This window comes from Triplophysa rosa, linkage group LG23, assembly GCF_024868665.1.
Source record: "Triplophysa rosa linkage group LG23, Trosa_1v2, whole genome shotgun sequence".
In the NCBI taxonomy this organism is placed as follows: domain Eukaryota; kingdom Metazoa; phylum Chordata; class Actinopteri; order Cypriniformes; family Nemacheilidae; genus Triplophysa; species Triplophysa rosa.
In genome coordinates, this window is record NC_079912.1 from 6,949,295 (window position 1) to 6,971,752 (window position 22,458).

A 22,458-nucleotide genomic window follows, 5' to 3' on the forward strand; every position below is an offset into this window, starting at 1 on the left:
GCAAGGCATAATGCATGGTCTTTTCTAAATCCTAGCCAGCTGCCTCACGTCTCCTAACTTCTCATAGGCGATATAAAGTACTCTACATAGACAGCAACCCTGCAACACACTTCTCAGTCGGAGAGTTTAAGAGGTGATGCAAGCAGTACAATGTTCAAAGTCACTTTCCTCATATTTTTAAACTACTTATCAACAGTGTTGAGCACTAAAGGGTTTGTAAGTACATTTGTCACTTAATCTGTCATCTCGGATTGATTCTTTTCACCAAGCTAGTCTCCGTCTCAAGACCGCGTCTCAAAGGAAGTCTCTCAGACAGACAGCTGACAGCTTCTCAGAAAGAACTATTAGCTTGATTGGACAAAGTTTGCAAGGTTCATCGCACTTATCATCGGAGGCAACACGTCACCTTCACACCTCAGTTTAACGCTTCGTAGTGCAATAAACAAAAAATGTTGTATTTTATAACCGTCCAAATGGACAGTTCTTACAGTGGCAAGAATAAATTACAATGTGGATCCATCGTTTAACTTCTGTTATGACAAACGGAACGAAGCTTTAGATCTTATTGAAATTGAATATTACCACCATGATGAAATGATCTCTCCCCTGGTTAGAAACGCCACCCTCTGCCCCTGTACAGAATGAGGCCGGGGCAGAACGAGACGGCGAGATTGTGTGCGTGTGTGTGATTCGAGACAGTCTGGATGAACAGCAGGAAAGTCAGCAACCCTCGGGGTCACAGCGCACATTTAACTGCTCCGCTCAGCACACACACTTCCATTTAATGGACCTTAATATTTCTAATCTATCACGTCATTCCCCGCTGACATTTCTCTCATCTTTGTGTTCCCTTCTCTCGGGAGAAAAGAAAAAAGGGAAAGGGCCGGAGCGTGCGCTCCGCTCGCCTCCAGCCGCGCTAATTTGAATTGACATGATATTAAGGTTTAATTAGGGGCTAAATTCCTCTGCATTAAGGATTTGGGCTTGGGTTCGGCCGTATTTAACAGCTTTGTTCTGCTCGCTCCGGCACAGTTCACATCTAAAGTGAAGCGTGGAAACGCTTTCTGACATTGCGGGTTGCCACCGGAAAGCAGGGATGGGGGTGGCGGTGGGGCTGATAATAGATTAAAAGCTTGATTAAAATCCTATTACAGCTCGAACGATATTTTGGGAATGTTCCGTTTCCCCCGAGACCACTGACAAGCAAGGTCGAGACACATTAGATCCTATTCAGGGGTATACCTATCTCCAGTCATTAAAACAATGAAGAAGGAAAGGTTTCCCATCTGACACTGGCGTTTGTCTTCTCCTTTACTCATCAAGGCTGTGATGTCTGAACTCTTACATATAGCCTTAACATACAACATTCTGTGGAGACTTGAAACGGGTCAGATAGGTTTTGTTTTCTCAGCACATTTGCACGTATGATCTGCGCATATGATCCACTATGTGCTGTTGTGTCTCTGAACCGGAGCAGACTCATGTGCAACCGCTAGCGTGGAATAAGACTTTATCACTATAGACAACATGTTTACGCTGTCTGGTTTATACCCTATCTCCTACTGTATCTAGTGCACGGTGTCATTTCCCATGTAGGACATAACAACGTGCGAACAAGTGGCTGATATGATGCGCTGCTTCAGTGAAGGGGGCGGGACTCTTCGGATTCTGAAAGTGCATTTGATTGGACGAGAACTTTGATGAGAGGCTGAAGTGTAGCGTGATGTCATGGAATTTCTAGATTTTTTCGAACGCTTATATCTTCTAAATGCAAATTTTGTTAGCGCTTAGGAGCATATCAGTTTATTGATGTCCTTAAAGCTGACATATTCTTAATAAAAGGAAAAAAACGTTCATTTTGTTTTTAGTGCGTCTTTAAGCCTTGTCTGTGAAACCGGCATGAATGTTTAACAAATACTAACCACGTTTACGGATGTCAGTAATCAAATTATTTGCCTTATTCTGAGTAAGCTAATATTACGATTAAGGTGTTTACATGAGTTTCTTTAAGAAAATACCTTTCATGTTCCCGTTTTACATGTTACACAACATAGTTCGATTAAAGGCATACGTCATTATGTCCCTAAGCGACGCCGTTCGGCGTTCCCTCCATTATTTCATGCATCAACAAACAGTTCATCTTCGCCATGGTACCACATACAGTTTTTGGCATTTTATTTATTTTCTAAAATTGTTGGCATCTTTCTTGTTTCCCGTTCGGACCAAAAATGTGCTTTCTTGCTTAGATTTGTTGTTTGCCGTAAAACGAAACGGCTGTCCACTGTCGTGCGTGTGTGTAACCTGTCGCAAAGTGCCGCAAAAGTTCCTACGCTCCGGTAATAGTGCGATTAAGCTGTGTACATGTCTATACCGCACTTCGATAATGCGACTAAAATAGGAGTACTCCACCCGTCTTAATTCGATTTGCGTTTATGAGTTTAGACGGATTAAGCTAATCAAAAAGCTCTGTTTACACTGTCCATTCTTAATCAGAGTATTGTCTTAATCGTGTTAATATCGGATTATTGTTGTCCGTGTAAACGTGGTCACTGACAATTAACAGCATCTTATCAACTTTGAAATTGTTCCCCAAATTAAGTTAAGCAAAATAACAAATATTAGTGAGAAATATTACAACAAAAACTATTATTTGAATTTCAGATTTTTCATTTTGTTCAAAGTACCGTCATACAAACACAATTGTGAGTCCAGTATAGTGTATCATATTCAATCGTGAGCCGAGTGTATCTTTAAAATCCTATAACCTCTTGCATCTGTTTTCACATCCACATCATTTGAATATCATGACTTTGATGACCGTCAAAAAATAACATGCATAATATATGGAAATATTCACGAGAAACGGAGCTTCAGGGAGGAAAGATATCTTCATCATGATCTCTGTTGCTAAAAAGATGAAATAAATTATTAAAGTTTGATCAAATGTTTACTTTCCATTTTAAAAAAATTACATATTTACATGATTTGTTACATTGATTACCTTTTTTAAAGTCTCTTTTAAAATCTTTAGGTAAACTGTTTAAAATTGCATAATAGTAAAAAGCAAGATATACTTTGGCAGCCATTCTTACTCAGAAACAATTCAATTCACATTTATGAATACAGTCAGTGAGTTTTTTACAAAGTTGCATTGTTTCAAAGTGGCTTTACATGAAAAAATAAATCAGAGAAGAATACACTTACTACAAGTTCAGCCCATATCAAGTGAACCTGTGTTCAAGTGCACAATGAGTCTGATTCACTGATCAACCAATTCAGAGTTCGAACCTACAGCCCTTTGGCCACCAGCCCAGATCTTTAACCAGCAGTCTAATACAGAGACGCAGAACTCGACGGGCTTGTCATCCAGCATTAACCTGATGTGTCTCGAAGGAGACATCAGCTGTGATATTTCCCCAGTGAGAAACCCGTTGTGACATGTTCTGCAGGACAGCAGGTGTGTACCCCGCTTTCCATCCTAAACGCACTTTCAGAAGAGTCCTGACAGACCGCTACAGGCTCGGACAGGAATTGTCCAGCAGAGGATGGAAGCCTCAGCATCTGCGTAGTGCGTACAGCGACTGTCATGTTATATGTGTACTGTGTCACTTAATTGCATTTGCAACATCAGTAGATGATTAACAGGTGACGTTTTGACACTTTCTGTTATCATTATCAGAACATTAACACAGGTTCACAGTCCCTGAGGTATAGAGCGTTTCATCGGACGCGTCTGGACTGCAGTTAAATTCCAGTCTGTGTATGTTTATCGGTCTGGCTAGTGTCCGTTTATATTTAATTTATGTTATTATTTTACTGTATAATGATTGAATTAAATAAACAATATGTTGACGTGTCCTTTAAAGAAACCGTACGGGACATTGACATCTAGTGGTTGAGCTCGGTATCGCACTCTAAATTCAAAATATTGGAGAGACAAGTTTAGCCAAGTAACGGTTCTCCTTGGTTTCTTTTGCTTGTTATCAGAAATAATCTACATGCACTCTATTGTTTGCGAATGTGTACCGGAAGTTAAGGGCAGTCCACGAACACGCGTATGCGCAGTAACGTTTGTCTATGTTGTTGCTTTGAAACCAAGTGCTTGTGTGCTGTGAAAATGTATTCAGGATGCTTATAACATATAGAACGACAACCTAAATCTATTTAGGACAGAGAGTGTTGTACGACACAACAAGAGCCTTCAGACTCAGAAGTTCCCATCTCTGGTCACACTCCGCTTACTATAATCACCACTGAGAATATCACAGAGAAACATAAACTAGTTCCTATAGCGTTCAAGTGGCACTTTTGAAAGTTTTGCCACACTTATGCTGCTAACAGCAGAAAAACAGTGGGCAAAGGCATGACTGTTTCATCTAAGTGTCCATATGTTGTAATGCTGCGCTCATGGTGTGTCCTGATGATGTGGGGTAGTGGAGTGAGTCTGGCATATGTCAGCATAATTGAGCTGAACTTCCCTCACTATCACAAACTGTACGAGCGGTTTTAGGGTCTCAGCCTGCACAACACAAACACACATTACGCACCGTTGACGCATGTTATAAATAATGACTAATACTGTACATCTGCAACCCCTCAGAGTTTCATGAGGATTTGTTAAATACGTAGCTGTTCATCTGCGAGAGATGCCTGGTCTGCATTTGCAACTCAACTATACTTCTGAGAACAGAAAACATTTGAGAACTTCGCTTAACCTGAAGAAAGAAAAAAAACGTTTAAAAGGACAGTTCACCCAGAAATAAAAATGCTGTCACCATTTACTCATCCTCATGTCATTTCAAACCTGTATGACTTTCTTTCTCCAGCAGAACACAAAAGAAGATATTTTGAAGAATGTCGATAACCAAACAGCATTGGCCCCCATTGACTTCCATTGTACGAACACGAAACCACCGAGACCGAGATCTTATTTTGTGTTCCACAGATGCAAAAATAGTCATACCGGTTTTGAACGACACTAGGGTATATGAAGATAACAATGGCATCTTGTAACATCTCTTTTTTAAGTCACTTATACTGTATATCCAAGCAAATGTGCGTGATGTCACCTGGAGTCCAAAACCTGGAGAATACACAGAGATACAGTGAGAGAGTGAGGTGGTTCAGCCTGACTCAAATCGTGCATGCCTCTCATGTGCTCAGCATGAATGAATATAAACCCAGCCTGTGGGAAGGTGTGTAACTGAGCGAGTGTGTGTGTGTTTGGTCTTTAGGAGGTCTTTAGCTCCTGCCAGGACTGGTGCAGAGATCATTCATCTTATGGTCCCAGGGCAACAGAGCATTCACTCCTACTGACAACACGACACCCCTCCCCCGCGCTCTCTCTCGCTCTCTCTCTCTCGCACACGCACAGACTTTGGTTGACTATCCCCGTGGGGACAGTCCATTGGCGTAATGTTTTTTATACTGTACAAACTGTATATTCTATCCCCTATCCCTAACCCTATCCCTAAACCTAAAGATCATAGAACACTTTTTGCATTTTTAGATTTGTAAAAAATATTGTTCTGTACAATTTATAAGCTTGTTTGCCCATGAGGACCTCAATTTTGGTCCCCACGGTGACACGAGTCCCCATGTGTTGGTGTGTATTCAGGTTTAGGTCCCCACCGGGATATACAAACATGAACACACACACACACACAGCGCGCAGGTGACTCAATCAGTGCTGTGTGCCACTCATTACATCCAACAGCTGTCTCTCCAGCCCACACACACATCTGCATAGAGGAACACTCATGGAAAACTCACAATTCCTGTTCAACATCTCATCATGTCTTTGAGTGAGCATGATTTTGGATTGACATGGAAGTGCACTTACAGACTCATGCTTCAACTCGCAGCCGTCATTGTAGGGTGTTGCCAAGGCATTGCTATCCAGCTGTTAAGGTCTTCTGTATGGTCGCTTGGTAGTTACTATGGCCTTCTGTGTGGTTGCTAGGGTGTTGATACGTGATTGCTATGCAGCTGTTAAGGGTCCTGGGTGGTTGCTAGGTAGTGGCTATGGAGTGCTGGGTGGTTGCTAGGGTGTTGATATGTGATTGCTATGCAGCTGTTAAGGGTCCTGGGTGGTTGCTAGGTAGTGGCTATGGAGTGCTGGGTGGTTGCTAGGGTGTTGATATGTGATTGCTATGCAGCTGTTAAGGTTTTCTGTGTAGTTGCTATACATAGTTGCAAACCTTTCCATCACTGTAAATCTATTTATCATAGATGCACTGATATATCGGCCAATAATCGGTATCGGTTGATAAAAGCAGGTTTTCACACTATCAGCTATCACCAGTTTGATGTTGAATATTAATAGTCATTATATGAATTAATAACATTCAGAAAGTTAATAACTATTAAAGGAATACCCCACCCAAAAAATGGAAATTCTGTCATGAATTACTCGCCCCCCAAGTTGTTCCAAACCTGATCAATTTCTTTGTTCTGGTGAACACAGAGAAAACTATTTGAAAAAATGATAGCAACACTTCTGGGACATCATTGACTACCATAGTAGGAAAAATGACAGTGGTAGTCAAAGGTGCCCCAAACCTGTTTGCTTTCCTACATTCTTCAAAATGTTAATTTTCAACAGATCAAAAAAATTGATACAACAATTTTTCCTACTATGGTAGTAAATGATGCATCTCCATATTTTGTGATTTTTATTTTTTGCCATACATCATTATTATTAGTCATACTTTGTTTGTCTCTGGTTTTTGCAAATATCTAACCAATAAAAAGTATATTAAAAGGTGCTTGTCAAGTTTGACAACACAGTATTTAATTGTTTAAAAAATAAGGTGGTTTTTTTTCATCCCCTGAAAAACAGCAAATTTGGATATCAGAGGTTTCGGAAGAACAGCGATGATAGGAAAGAATACTCTGAATCAATGACACCTTTAAATGTATAGGCCTATATTAAGTAATTTTGCTGGAAAAAGTTCCTTCAGTGACCAACTAAATCCGCACAATATGACAACAATAAAAATAGTTTAAAAATCTAATTGTTCAAGGGCAAGTGACAGTTCCTGACCAAAACTCTCACACTGGTCTTGGCCAAGCGGCAACCTTCCGATCTCTCTCGTGAAGCCAACACGGAAGTGACTTAAACTGCAATTCTCCGACTGGCCACTAGAGACTGATTCCAAAAGAGAGTAGAATCTCATTGTGCCCCATGTTAAAATGGGCAACTTTACAGAAGAAAAAACGGGTGTAAGCTTGGTACAAAAAATTATTTTGGTCCATATAGCTCATGACAACTGTGAGGAGGGTGATTTTTTTTATAACTCACCCGTTTAACTTATATTAAGCCTTAACATTCTGCAAATAAGGTGCGTGGCCACTTGAGTGACAAGTGGTTTCAGCAAACCAGGCGCCTCAGCTCCAACCACGTCCCGCCTCTTTGCCCATTTTCTATTATCCGGGAGTGACGCCCTGCTAGGATGGCGACGGCCGGCTACGCCCACTTTAAGCTTCAAAGAGCTCCTCAAAAACCTACGGTTCACGAGTTCACCTCGCATATAATAACCACAGATGGGGGACGGATATTATGCGTATTTGGCGTGCTGTCCCGGGGAGAGGGCTCCGAGCTCGGTGGTTCCTCCGAACTCGGAGCGCCCGCCCCTTGTCCGGGGAGAGGGCCCTGGGTCCTGTGTGTGCCCGGACTCAGGTCGTTCCCCCCTGTTATGCTGTGGTGAAATAGGCTGATGGTGACGAGTTGGGGTGGAGGAGGGATGCTACGAAAACGTAGAGAGAATGAGGGTAAGGCATCTTGTCTATTTGTAGGGGTTTTTCTCCCAGGCTAAAAGATAATTGGTGAGATTGGTTGTTGGAAGCCAGCCTGGTTAGTTATCTAATTGTGAGATTGGTCATGGAAAGCCAGCCTGGTTAATTACCTGAATGGTGAGATTGGTCATAGCAAGCCAGCCGGGTTAGTTATCTGCACATACTCCTCCCGAACTTTGTTAATAAAACATCATTTGACGTCACGGACACTACGTCCATATACAGTCTATGGTCTTGGCCCATCCTTACTGTCAACACCTGAATGTCTGTAGGATATCATCTGTTTTCACAGGTGTTCATATTTATATATCAGATTTATTTATGTGGCTCAGGGCTCAGTGGTAGCAGTGTTAATTTTGACAGAGAATTTTGATTTAGTTTTAGTCATAGTCTTTTGACGAAAATGCAATTTAGTCTTAGTCACATTTTAGTCGACCCCATCATTTTAGTTTTAGTCTAGTTTTAGTCGACGAAATATGAAAAACATTTTAGTCTAATAAATATACATTATATTTAGTCTACTAAAATCTAAATGGTTTAAATCATTTACTTGGTGTAATTAAATGTTCCATACAAAGATTCAACTGTTTTGACATAATTTACTTCACCTTAGAATGAAATTAAACCAGGTCATTATCTTTATTTTTCAGAAAATTTCAGTAACTAGATTTGCATTGTTGGAACACAGAATATTAGACTATGAACGACATGTTCCATTTCATTCAATCCCATTTGACTCAATTGACTCGTTAAGTAGGGCGTGCTCATTCAGTTCATTCAACCAATGAAACGCTCTGACAGGTCTCACACTCAAAGGCTATTGGCTCATGGCATGCCTCTTTGAAGTAAGAGCTGCACTGTCTTTGCTTGAGACAGCAATGAATGAGAAATAGCTTTCAAAAAGACATATTATATAAATTGTATTACATTTCTTTAGTCATGCAAACATGTTACATATTTGGTTGGAATGTACAGTTTGACTCACTTCATCACTTCTATAATCAGTAGAGGACAGCGCTGGTTTCTTTTGGCTGACTCTATGTTGCATTTCATGATATGCAGCAGCTCGTGTTAGCGGATAAGTTAACATAGGCATATAAAAACCTTTGTGCTCCTTCGTAATGTGTTTCGGGGTGACTCGCCTGCAGTCGCGCTTCAAGTTTGCGGCGTTTTACTGGCGATCGTGAAGGAAAATAAGACTCTTTGTAAACCTCGTGGAGACACAGAATACAGTATATGTGTGTGCTTCCCCTTCTCCCAGAGACTTCTCTCTTCCGCTTATATGAGATGAGCAAATGCGCGCAAACTGATGTCCACCAGGTAGGACAAGAATATTTTACTCTCGTTTTTATTAGTTGACGAAAATTTCAGTATATTTTTATTACAGTTTTCGTTATAATGCATTCATTTTTATTTAGTTATCGTCTCGTTTTCGTCAGTGAAAACATGTCGTTAACGAATACTTTTCGTCATAGTTTCGTTAACGAAATTAACACTGAGTGGTAGGTGAATTCAGTAACCCAAAACTTAACAGCATCTTATCAACTCTAACAGCACTGAAATCAATCTGATGAAGTTTTTCAAACCTCACACGGTGAATACAGAGTGCACATACTACACAGTGATAGTGGAGAGGTATCTTTTCCCCGATGAATCTTGGTTCTGGTGTCATTTTCAGATCACATACACCTTCTATTTATTTACACTGCGGTGTGTGTGTTATGCACCTACATACTCAAAAAGAGTGAGAAAGGCAAAACCTTTCTTGAATTTCACTTTTCATATAAGGTTCACGTATGTTTTTTGTTTAAATGCAGTCTCCGCTAAAGGAATTCTGCTGTTGTACCTAACTACTGACTAGGGATGGGCGATATTATATCGTTTGCGATATACCGGTAGAAATTCCCCACACGATAGGAATTAGTCTTCCCGATATAAACGATAAATTCTAGTTGATGACGTATTTCTTTGTGAGACCCATTCACAACTCATATGTGAAGTGAAAACGGGTATAGCGGAGGGCGGACGTGAAGCTGAGAAAGAGTTTGCACTAAAAGCTCTAAATCTCGTTTAGGTTGGCACTGTAGATGCATCTGAGTTAATGTTTAGTTTCACTTTCGTTTTATTTCATTTGTTTGTTAAGTATTCGTTGATAGTCATAATACGTTACACCACGACTTTTAGTTTGGCTAAAAGTATTTATTTAAACATTCGTTAGATGTTATGCGCGCGTGCGCAAATTGTTTAATATGATTTCTTGCCTGTTATATATAGGATGAACGGAGCGTCCCGTGCGCAGCTCTCGCCCACATGTGCTTTCATAGCGACACAGCGCGCACAGCATACAGTACACATGCGAGTACACATGCGAGTTTGTATTACGTTATTTTAAATACGTTTATGAGCGTATAAAAGCATGGATTATTTAATTAGATTTCTTTTATCCGCATTTTTATGTTCTCTTTCTGTAGCGCGAGTCATAGACAGATTCAGTGTATGTTGCTGTGAGAAGAGAAGGTTCACACAGTTCAAGAGAGTGTGATTGACAGCTTGATGCGATCGATCGTTTCCATCCAACAATAGAATATATACAGTTTTAGGTATGACATGATGTGTTTATTGAGCTTTAGTTCATTTAACTTTTCTTTACTACAACCTTTTGAAGTCGAATCTCACTATTATATTTTATATTTACAAAAATACTGTAGGTATATTTTAGGAGCTGTTTGATTTGGGGTAAGTTTTACTTTTTGATAATATTTGTTTTTCTGAGGGTCTAGACTACATGCAGCTACTATCACTTGATGCAAAAAACAGCGGTGGATGGCGTTATGGATATATCGTCATTTTTATCGTCATCGCAACAAATACCAGGAATTATCGTGATAGAGTTTTAGGGCCATATCGCCCATCCCTACTACTGACATCTGACCCCTTTAATAATGACTGATCTGAATGACATACATACGCTTCAGATAATCTAGTTTTCTTCACCAGACATACAGAGGCATGGAGTCTCCTGTCATTTCACTGAGTGTTAAAGACAGTAATTGACTTTGCACAGAGCGGCTGACAGTGGGAAGCGTGCACTAGCACGGAGGCTAATCTCATTACGCCAATTGTCTATTTGAGAGCATTACGCTGGGATCTGACGGAATTATACATGTTGGGTTTGAACATAATGAGCGGCGTGTAATCCCAGTAATCAAAGACTTCAGCGCCTCCTCATATCTGCCTTAACCACCACTAACCGAACTCAGACGACTGATTTTACACGTTACCAAAAAAGCACAGAGCAAGAGGGATTGTTCTTGAAATTGGGAAAAGAAACAGGGGGGACATGGAAAATAATGCTAAACAAAGTCGGAAGATGGTTGGTTTTAAATTTCAGTTTGAGGAAGATGATGAATCAAAGTAAGGTGAAAGGGTATACAATACAATTTCTGCAAATGCTGCACTGCTATCTAGTGGTTTGATTGAACAAGTGCAATTTATGATGGTATTTTCATAATGAATCCTATGAACTATAAACCTGTGGGTGACTCACTCTGTGTGCCCCTGGAAGACTTTGACTGAGTGGATGGAGGGATCTCTGAAGTCCCACAGACGGAAGGTGGTGTCCCTGGATGAGGTCACCACCAGACGCTGGGTGGGATGAGTACAACAGTGGGTCAACTCTTGGTCGTGACCTGCAAACACACACTCGTACATATGAGCCTGAAGCAGTGGGACCACTGGAACCAGTAAAGCACAAAACAGCCCAGAATATTTTACCTGTGAGGGTGTGCACCAATTCAGAGGTTTCTACATCATAGAGGTTGGCAGCTCTGTCCCAGGACGCAGTCACCACCTGCTTTCCGCCCACCAGCCAATCGGCTGCGATCACCACCCCCTGGTGGCTTTTCAGGGTTGTCGTGGCGACACGGATGGTGGGGCATTCATTGGGCCCGTCTGCCTCCCCGTCTGCCTCGTCTTTATCGGAGAAATCCACATCGTCTTCCAGCGAGGCCTGATTTAGAGAGATGATGGGTGTCAACAAAATGTCGAAATAAACATCGCTTAGAAAAATACATTGAGCTACATACTTACTGAAAACTTAATGAAGGAATGGAAAAGTGATGGGGAAAAAATGAGAAAGACACTTGAATGATTATTTAAAGAGTACAGCATGATTTAGTCACTCAGATGTCAAGTGGGATTAGGAATGGAAAAATTGTTCTTATATTTTGCTCAATTAAAAAACATATTTTAAAACTGTCTGTTTATGTTCAACATGAATAATAATCAATAAAAACAGAATGTTCCTGTAGGTAAACTATTCCTTATTTAGAAGACATTAAAACAATATAAAACATATGCAAATTAGTATAAAAAAACATGTTTAGTGTATAGTTATATAGCCTAAAAAACTATTATTGTGGGAGTGCTTTAAAAACACTTAAAGAATCATTAAAGGAATTGTCACAGAACCCGAATCATTAATCCTTCTTCCCGATTCACATTTCTAGAGGAGAGATGTGGGTCGGATATGCGAGTGTTGCGATGGAGGTGGGAGAAGCATCATTAAATAAATAAAAAAAGATCAGAAATATAAGAGTGTGTGCGTTTTAACACTCACGCTGATGTCAGCTGGGGGCGGAGGAAGTGGCAGCTGTACCATGTAACGCCAGATGTGTGCAGTCTGGTCCCCGGATGCTGTCAGGCAACACAAAATAAACACAGATGGACTGTGAGTATCAGATTAAAAACAGAACAGTAATTTATCATCATATTGGTGTGGAAAAATTACAGGCCGTTGAAGCCCAAATCATGTGATTTTTATAAAGCGAAAAATTAGACACACCCCTTTTTATGTTTAATAAAAGGTTATGGCCAGTAGATGACACCAATGAAGGGACAGTTCACCCATTATTCACTCACCCTCATGTCATTTCAAATCTGTATGACTTTCTTTCTTCAGCAGAACACAAAAGAAGATATTTCGAAGAATGTTGGTAACCAAATAACACTGAACCCCATTGACTTCCATTCTATGAAACCAACGAGACATTTCTCAAAATATCTTATTTTGTGTTCCACGGGGGAAAAAAAAGAGTCATATACAGGTTTTAAATGACATGAGGGTGAGTAAATGATGACTGATTTTTATTTAAGGGTGAACTATCCCGTTAAGAATCAACAATTTAGAATAACATAAATGGCAAAATGTGTGTAATATGTGGGTTTGGAACAACATAAAGTTAAGGCAAGGTTTTTAATTCCCGGTATCTATTTATTAGAAGTCCAAAATAAACCCAGTCTAATTAGGTAATTGTGTAATTAGGGTTCAAGGTCTTGTGGGTCTTAATTTCATGTTATTTTTAAATACAGAAGAACATGTTGATGTGTTAATGCAGGAGAACATTTGTTATTGCAAAACAAGCTATTTAATGTGTAGACAGACATACCTGTAAGTGCCATCTGTTCTGTAGGGTGGAACTTAATGGAGTTGACTGCAGGAACAGCAGACAAACAAACAGTCATTAGACACAAGAGTGTAAACACAAACTAAACCAATACCATGTGATATCTGAAAACATTCATCCCTAAATATATTTACACTTCAATAATCAGCACGTGATACATACTCATACACGCAAGCATTACATACCTGATCCAGCGTGACCAGCGTATTTCAATAGGCATTTTCCAGTCTCTATACTCCACAGCATGGAACAATGATCTAGACATCACAGACCAAATGCATTCTTATTATTTGTGTGTTAACTGTTTAATGTAATTACAATCAAATGTTTAGCGATATCTGATGAATATGAGATAACGGATTATGTGATGCATTATTTTATTCGAATTCTAGTTTTGTCACCAAAAAAAGAACAATAAATAAATGAATAAACAGGTAAGTGTAGTTGTGATATACCGGCTGAGGCCGTGCCCAGAACCAGCGGCTGAACCCTGGTGACGGCCAGATCCCATATCCCGTCTCTGTGACCCACATATTCCTTCACCAGCTGACATACGGCACGTGACGTGGTCGCTTTGAAACTGGACACGATCTGAGGGCCGGATGGAGGAAAGTTAGCACGCGATCAGATGTTAAGCACACAAACACGAAGATAACACTCACGCACATGTGACTACAAAGCGACATAAGCAGCGCAGAAGCGTGGGGATAACTCAACATCTATACATTTATAACACACGCCATGTGGTTATACTGCTGGAATGTATGAACACGCTGCATTCAGTCATACAGTCTCTCAAACAAGCCTTATGAGAGTGTAGTCAATACTTCTGCAATAAAACATCCAGACAAAAATAGCAAATCAAAATTTCATCATTGTATAAAGGTGACAAAAGTCAGATAACTAAACCTGAACTAAATTAAATTACCTTTTAAAAATGTGACAGACATAGAAAGGAATTAGAAAACACTTTGTATTAATCGTTTATATATAATCACAATAAACACAATATATAGTTCTGAAAAAGGTACAATTTAGTGATTGTAGTAACATAGTAACATCCACAAAATTGCTCACATGAACACTTCACTATAAACATTGTCTGGGTTAATTTAACTTAACGCCTGGGTTTGACCCAACGCTGGGTTGAAAATAACCTAGTCAGGTTATGACTATAACCTACACTATAAAAGAACCCTGTCATTTTACTGAATTTTTCTGTTCTTTTTTACAGGTTTTCACGTATGTCCAAAACAAAAATTAATTTTACGAAATGTTACTGTATTTTTACAGTTTTCTATTTTTACATTTTGGAAATACCGTCAAAAACTGGAAACAGGAAAAATGTACAGTAATAAACTGTTATTTGAATTTTTTTTACAGTATACTGACTAGGCTTTTACCTGCTAATAAGGCCACAAGTGTATGAGGATAAAAGACTAAACGTCCTGCCTAAAAAAATTCAGTCAATGTTCAAATTTTCAGATCATTATATAGATATTTTAATTCATGCAGTTATTAACCTTAAAACAATCAAAAATTTATAGGGATTTTTTTTAAAGTAACTATATATTATATTTATTTTTTTACCACATACAGCTATAGAGTATTGTACAATTTACAATCGAAGAGTTTATTTTCAAAAACAGATTATGTTTTTTTTATCATGTTATGTTTTATTATGTAAGTTAGCTGTATTTTTGGAGTTATTATTACTTAATGAAAAAAACAAGGCTGCAGTTTGATTGATATGACTTCAAATGCACAATAAAAAATATGTTGAAAATAAAAAATTGGAGTTATCTGTTTTTGTAAATGAACTCATCAATTTTATATAGCGGTCTCACAACAAAAATAAGGATTGCAACGTAAATTCTATGTGCTATCCAAATGACAACAAAATCAAGTTCACATATTATTAATACAAAATAAATAAGCAATGCTTGTATTTAGTGATGCACAATATTTTAGTGATTGGGCAACTTTTATTAGTATTATTAATTAACAGCATTTGTCTAATATGGCCAATAATATAGTAAATATTATGTTTTCATGCTTGATTTCACTTTAAAAATGTATATAACTTTACATAGAAAATATGCATGCCATTTGCTTGTTTTAAATATATAGCCATGACACAACTGGCTAATAGTATAACATTATTATATCAGTGCATCCCTTTCAGATGTCATGTTTAAAACAAAGAAGTATTGAGGTACATTGTTCTAACTAAATTAAATGTTTTGGCATCACATAAAGCAGATGACATCTATAAGCGCGATGGACTGAGGAAGGTATGCAAGCACGTCAATATGAAGCCCAGCTACTGATAAGCAAAACTAAACTCTCAATTTCAATGAAGGTAAGATCAAACACCACAAGCACAATGACCTGTCTCAACACTGTGAAAATGCTCTTCAATTGACATTAAATGTATTTTCTACAAAACATATGAATGATATGAAATTGATCGAGCTCACTTTTCACATGGCGTTTGACCAAACATGTCCACAAAGATTTTTTTCATGTACCCTTTAAAATGTACATATACTACTATGCTAGTCATATACAAAAACACAATGATCTATTTGTTGATTTGAATAAAAAAAAAAGACTAAAATACACACTAAACATGTATTTCCAGCATAGAACATTCTAATGATTTAAAAAATCTTACGTTCTAAAATCTTGAAAATAAAATAAATATTAACAAACCATGCATAGCGTTTCATGTAACGGGCTAAAAAGAATTTTCCTAGAAAGAAATCTCAAAGAATCTAATTCAAAAAATATAAACCATCAGCTTTTTCATATACCTGTTTTGGATCATTGACCAACGTTTGAAAATGTCATATTTTTGTATTTCAGTTAGATCACAAATCATGATTGATTGTGGGAAAAACAGCCTACTAAAGAAAAATATATAAATAAATGAAATGTCATACATATAAGTATATGCATGTCTGCGTAAACATAAATATAAATCCATCCACATATGTAAATCTAATAAAATGTTTACTACTACACTCTGGAAAAAGTATGCGTCCGAAATCCTTCAATTTGATTAGATTATCAATACCACTCTTACAATAAAGAGAGCATTTTCAACACAAACTACACAAGAAACACAAGCTAATGCTCAATTGAATGGGATATTTTTGTGTTTTTTTCTTCTGGATGGTCTAGAGTTTTGAAGGGCAGGGTTTGTATAAGGGAAACCATTTTACAGAACTACTCAGCAGGGGGATCAACTCATTTTATAAACCGTGATGAGTTCACATCATTAAAAGAAAACATTGCTGTCAGTTTGTTAGAAGATCAAATTTCACAAAATCAAGACCAAGAGTCATTTGTGTCAGGTGTGTATAAATATCTTGATATTGTCTACAGCCCTGCTTGTTCCCGGCCAACACTTTGTCCCTGCTCACCATCAAGATATTTGGCCTTTGCATATTTGCCCTGTTTGTGTGCAAGATTCTTACTGGTGATAGAACATTTATGCCTTATTGACTTCATGTTCTGACTGGCCCTTACCATGAAAACATCATCCAATGAGAAGCTTGACACAGCACCAGAATCTTGAACGAATTCAAGATTTCAATTTGCTTTGGCCAAATGTTTTAATGGGATCCATTTGCTGCTGGCAGGGAGAACAGCATTTATCAAACAAGTTTCCAAAGCCAAGACAACTCTACAGAACTCCTGTAAGCAAGTTTTCTTTCTTTGCTGTTGCTACTCGATGTCTATATTAGTTTTGGATATGCTGAGTTAGTGTTCAGTTAGCCAGATATCTCACGGTCAAAGCACATCATCATGTGAGAGAAAGTGGGTTATGACCCCCAACTGTTGGATAGTTCATGCATTTTGGCACACTGAGGAGTGAATTACCCAAGAGTCTCCACCCCATAACTCCCAGTTCCCCACATTGAAGTTGCGAGGTCCACCTACTTTCCCCGGGAAAGAATTTGAGCGCTATATCAGTGAGACCGAGAGAAAAGAACAATTTTAATCCGTGAGGTCATTCACTAATCCACCAACAGACACAGGCTAAATACTGTGCTTGTTTCTAATAGTCATCTAATAAGATGAGGTCAATGATGACATTTTGAATCTCAAACGACACTTGAGACTGAAGATAAAGCAACTGTGCATGAAATGTGAACAAATGTTTCCACACGGCATCAAGTCACAAACGTCAATCAAACAAAAACACTTCAATAACCTCTAGAATTTGCTTGTTCTAAGAATTTCAAAATTACCGCTAATACCTCAATATTACAAATCAATAGGGATGTAACGATTCACCGTAAGTCTGTTGAAAATCGAGTATATGTGACGATTCGGTTGAGATGTTAAATGAATCGCAATATATGTTTTGAACAGCAGGGGTATGGAGCGATTTTGGTCTCATTAATTATTCACGCGTAAAACAAGATACACACATGCGTAAACAGTTTCACGTGAATAAAACCTAATTTATGTGCACAAAGTATAAATATACATTTACAAAAAGCAATTCACGTGCGTAAAACAAAACTATTTTCTCATAAAGTACGTTTCGCAAACATACGACTGTGCACAAATATTTCGAAAGTTTAAAATGTACACGTTTATCGTGTTATGTGAATGTGCAAATTGTCACTCACGTGTGAATCGGCTTGGATGTGTGTGTGTGTTTTTTGAGACTCTCCTGGCAGCGCAACCCCTCCCACATGGGTTGTCAATCTTTAGCCAATCAGATCCAACCTTACCATTCAACCAATCATAATCGTGGAGAGCACAGTACTCAAGGAGCACTAGTGTTAGCACTAAAGGCTTGCTTCTACAGCTTCGCTAATCTACTCTCTGAGCTGTGATGCTGTATTAAAACATAATACAGCCACGCAATAAATCTGTTTTTATTAACTTATTTTGTAGAAAAAAAGTATGAAATAGTGAGTGAACATGATAAACTACACAACCAGCAGTCACTTCCACTAAACTGCTAAAATCCACCTGGATAACAAACTGTGCCTGTTTGAGATGTGTTCATGTTTGTATGTCCATACAATGTATGTTTTAAATGAACAAGGACAATAAATGACTAGTTCTTGGAAACATTGTTTTGTATGGGCGCATAGATTTGTAGCTAGCCACCTTCTGGAAAATATCTCGCTTAAGGGGGCTGAAAAATCAGTAAATTGGCAAGTAAGGAAGTAAGTCAAACTGCGCAAAAGGTGTGTTTGCGAAAATAGTTTTGTTTTACGCACGTGAATTGCTTTTTGTAAATGTATATTTATACTTTGTGCACGTAAATTAGGTTTTATTCATGTGAAACTGTTTACACATGTGTGTATCTTGTTTTATGCGTGAATAATTAATGAGACTAAAATCGCTCCATACAGGGGCCGCTGTGTTTATTGCAAACTTGGGAAATGTGGTTATGATGATATTTCTTAACATGTTGAAAATATTCCATTTAATATGGAATTTGTTTTAAAATTGCAATTTAGTTATTTGACATAAAACATTTATATTTGACAAAGAATCGTGTAGCATTTGAGAAATTATAAAAGGCCACTTTTTCAGTTCTAATTTGTCTCGACTCATTTTGGAAAAAAAAAAAAAACAGTGAAAAAAATCATATCGTGAGATCAGTACCGTGAATCGCATTGCGTCGTGAGCTGAGTGAATTGTAACATCCCTACATGTAAAAAAAAAAATCTTAAAAAAACTTAGCTCTGTACGCTGTACTAGGCTTTGTGAGACATGTTTTATAGCACTTATGCTTTTTGTTGTCCTAATGCTGACCCAATTGCTTCCATTGTTTACCCAACTTGTAAGTCGCTTTGGATAAAAGCGTCTGCTAAATGAATAAATGTAAATGTAAGTCAAAGATCAAAGATCAGAAAAATGGTTGAAGTGGTCCCGACTAAAATTACGAATTATAATATGGTCACTCAGGGTCATTACTAGAACATTCACCATGTTGGAAGCATTCTTGAAGAAGCCTACTTTGCAGTCCTCCTTAGCAAGCAACATTTAACAAATATAGTGGCTGCATACCAAACAGTAAGGATTGCTGACCATCATCTCAACCCTTTACCATAGTAGGATTCGTAAAATAGGATAGGGGTCATATTTAATACCAACATCATCACTTTTTGAATACAAGAAGTGGTTTAAGTAACTGTCAAATAAGTGTAGAGATAGCATTTGGGGCTAAAGGCCAAAGAAAAAACACTGTTAGCTTGGCAAAGGGGGGCGATGCAGAAAGTCTGTAGTATAAACATATTATAGTGTATGTAGTCTAGCGCACACATTTTGGCATCCATAAATGTGAAGGATGTGAACAGTTGCTCGTATTGACTGTCCTGTCACATGTAAAAATAAATATGCCTGTACTAAAACATCAAACGAAAACTTGGCGTTCTTAAAAAATATCGAGTGTACCCTCACTCTTTTGCCCTAATATCTATTACTGTATGTTGCTTTAGACATGCCCTATAGGGCATTTATAGCCAAAACAAAATGTTAAACAAATATCTTTTAGATATAATTATATATGTACAGTAATATAAAAAAAAATGAAACCAGAAGTGCTGCTGGACCAGCCAGTGTTTACATCTTGCGAAGTGGTGCATAGACGGTTTCATCGTACGCACACGCCTGGCCTGAAGTTAACTTCTGTACTGTATAACAATTGATATTATATTTAATTTGTATTCATATTAATTTTTATTAAAAAAATTATTGCATATTAATTGTATTAAATTACATTAACTACTCAACAGTTATAGATTCTTTGCGGAAGTCTACTGGAAGTTTAGTTTGGGCCACATAACGTTTGTTTATGTTGTCGCCGCTGAAACCGTCTATAAATCCACAAGTGTGAGGTAAAAGTGAGGTAAAAGTGTGAGGCCTTTATTTTAATGTTTTTATAGCAAAACAACTTTTAACATTTTCTTTCAAACAAACTGTGACATTGCCATTTTTATCATCACAACACTTTTCTTAACTAGGGCTTTGTTGCACCCTAATGTTGACCATTAACTGTTAAAATTGTAGTTTTTTTACAACCCTAACTTGATTAAAGGATTTGCATATGTGAAGCAGAAAAATCTGTTTGCCGACTTGAAATAACAAGACTTTGTACTGTAATATTAATGCTTTATGTAGAGATTAGTGCTGTTTACCAGGAGAAATATTCGAAGCTTGACTCTGAATAACATGACAGTGTGTGTTGCCTTTCTCAGTTCACAAAAACTCACCTTGCTTGTAGAGGCCTTGTATGTTGTCTTCAGTTTTTGGGACAGTTGACTTGTGCTGTGACTTGCTGTGGACAACAAATAAAATAACTTACTGTCAATTATAATGCAGGAAAAACAAAGGCTTGAAAAAAAACTGAGTCGCTTTCAGAATAAAAATATCTGGGATGAAACAGCATATTGATCAGGTAAATAACATCATAAAATATCAGGTAACACCAAGTTAGGTATGAATTTATAGTCTCTCTTTGAACCATCAAAAGCCAATGTTATTATTTATTTATAAGTCTGTATTATGGTAGCAGAAGTGCTAAATGTCAGTTTTGTTTTGTGTACCTTTTGTTTTCAGGGCTCCTTTACTGGGATCACCTCCATCCACAGTCTGTCCCTCTCCAGCCAAACGTTCATTCAGCGATTCAATCTCTCTCCTCACTGTACACACAAGGTCAGACACTGCACTGTAATCACTGAAAAACTAAAACACTGATTCTGTCAAATTAACTGTTTTATACTGTTTATGTGAAAACCATAAAAGCTATTAAAAATGGAATGCTGTTTAAGCCTTGGATAATGATTCTAAAGAGGTCCCTTGTATTCAACTTGAACCTAGAACCTTCTGTGTTTTTGACATAACTCTATGTGTAAATCACCCAGTTTAAGTGCAATAAGACACGAAAGAGAACTTTTCAAGTCAGTCAGTGTGTGTTTAATTATTGGTCAGAAGAACATTTATCATCAGAAGTAAAAGAATTGACATTTTAAAACGGGTAAGACTTTAAAACGCACGCAAATGTTAAACTTTTGTGATTAGCAATAACTGCAATGACTGTGATACAGATACTGTATATATATATATACACTTTTAAATGTGAAGATGCTGCACAATTCTAACCATCTCCTTGTAAAGGCAGATCATGAAGACATTTTTATCATTCAAGATCCAGCTGACATACAGTATATAGCACTCTACTGTACACTGTACATATGCAAACTGACACATGCAAGTAGACAAAATGCGTGTAACACATCATCGTATCGGCAAAGCATGAGCATCATTTTCTTTGTTGGGCCAATGCTGATATTCAATTTATGAGCCATTATTGGCTGACAATATCATGCATCCAATAGTATTATAGTATTATTATAACTGTAATTGAAAACAGCAACTGTAGTTGCTTTTTTGTCGCATTAATTCTTTCATTTTAGAATTGTGTGTTGTTATCGTGGCATTAGGTCATTTGGAACAATATGATGCAGATGTGTCAACTACCGCAAACACTACTCACACTCCAAGTTTTCAATGTAGAGATTTTCAAACTCGCGTTCAATCTGTCCAAACAGATCCAGCAAGTTACTCCTCAAGGCCATCGGCAACTTGGACTCCTAAAAATTGAGTAAAATCATCAATGCAAATACTAAGACATAACACTATAAAAACGTGACATTGAGATCCTATTGTATCTGCCATTCTTCTTAAATTTCTTGTAAATTATTTACAATGCAAATTTCTAATACAATTTTATAGGTTCTAGCTATGCATTCTAACTACTTCATAATAACATAATAAAAAAAAGGGAAATAGAGATGATGTGTTTAAAAAAACATCAAAGAACTACTCTTAGCTTTCACAACAATAATTTCCGTTATATTTTAAGGAACACACTTATTTAGCTTGTTGCACAAAGAAACACTGGACGGGATGCTATTAAAAACACAGCTAAACTATTAAACTCGCCTCCATTTTTACAGACTGGCTACTGTATCTATATTAACTGCTGTGGAACAAGGTGTGCTGCTGTTACACAAGGGTGTAACAGTGAGAACAGTGAGTATAAAAACCCACGTAACCCACTCTCCACTGTCATGAACACGTGTGTGTGGAGAGAGAGAAGAGAGAGAGAGAGAGAGAGAGAGAGAGAGAGAGAGAGAGAGAGAGAGAGAGAGAGAGA

General features: G+C 37.8%; 1 protein-coding gene across 3 annotated transcripts in view; it reads right to left on the bottom strand.

Moving 5' to 3' along the window:
* wdr37 (WD repeat domain 37) overlaps nucleotides 1–22,458 on the bottom strand; it is a 34,442-nt gene that overhangs the window by 7,509 nt on the left and 4,475 nt on the right. For 2 of the 3 annotated variants that reach the window (XM_057322684.1, XM_057322685.1), the window contains 10 exons: nucleotides 21,796–21,892; nucleotides 20,846–20,941; nucleotides 20,513–20,577; nucleotides 17,151–17,234; nucleotides 13,718–13,853; nucleotides 13,448–13,519; nucleotides 13,245–13,289; nucleotides 12,416–12,492; nucleotides 11,572–11,806; nucleotides 11,345–11,486 (listed from right to left, as the gene is read on the bottom strand). In XM_057322684.1, coding sequence (XP_057178667.1) covers nucleotides 11,345–11,486; nucleotides 11,572–11,806; nucleotides 12,416–12,492; nucleotides 13,245–13,289; nucleotides 13,448–13,519; nucleotides 13,718–13,853; nucleotides 17,151–17,234; nucleotides 20,513–20,577; nucleotides 20,846–20,941; nucleotides 21,796–21,892 — 1,049 coding nt within the window. The remainder of the gene's footprint in view (nucleotides 1–11,344; nucleotides 11,487–11,571; nucleotides 11,807–12,415; nucleotides 12,493–13,244; nucleotides 13,290–13,447; nucleotides 13,520–13,717; nucleotides 13,854–17,150; nucleotides 17,235–20,512; nucleotides 20,578–20,845; nucleotides 20,942–21,795; nucleotides 21,893–22,458) is intronic. The other variant, XM_057322686.1, reaches the window with a different exon arrangement.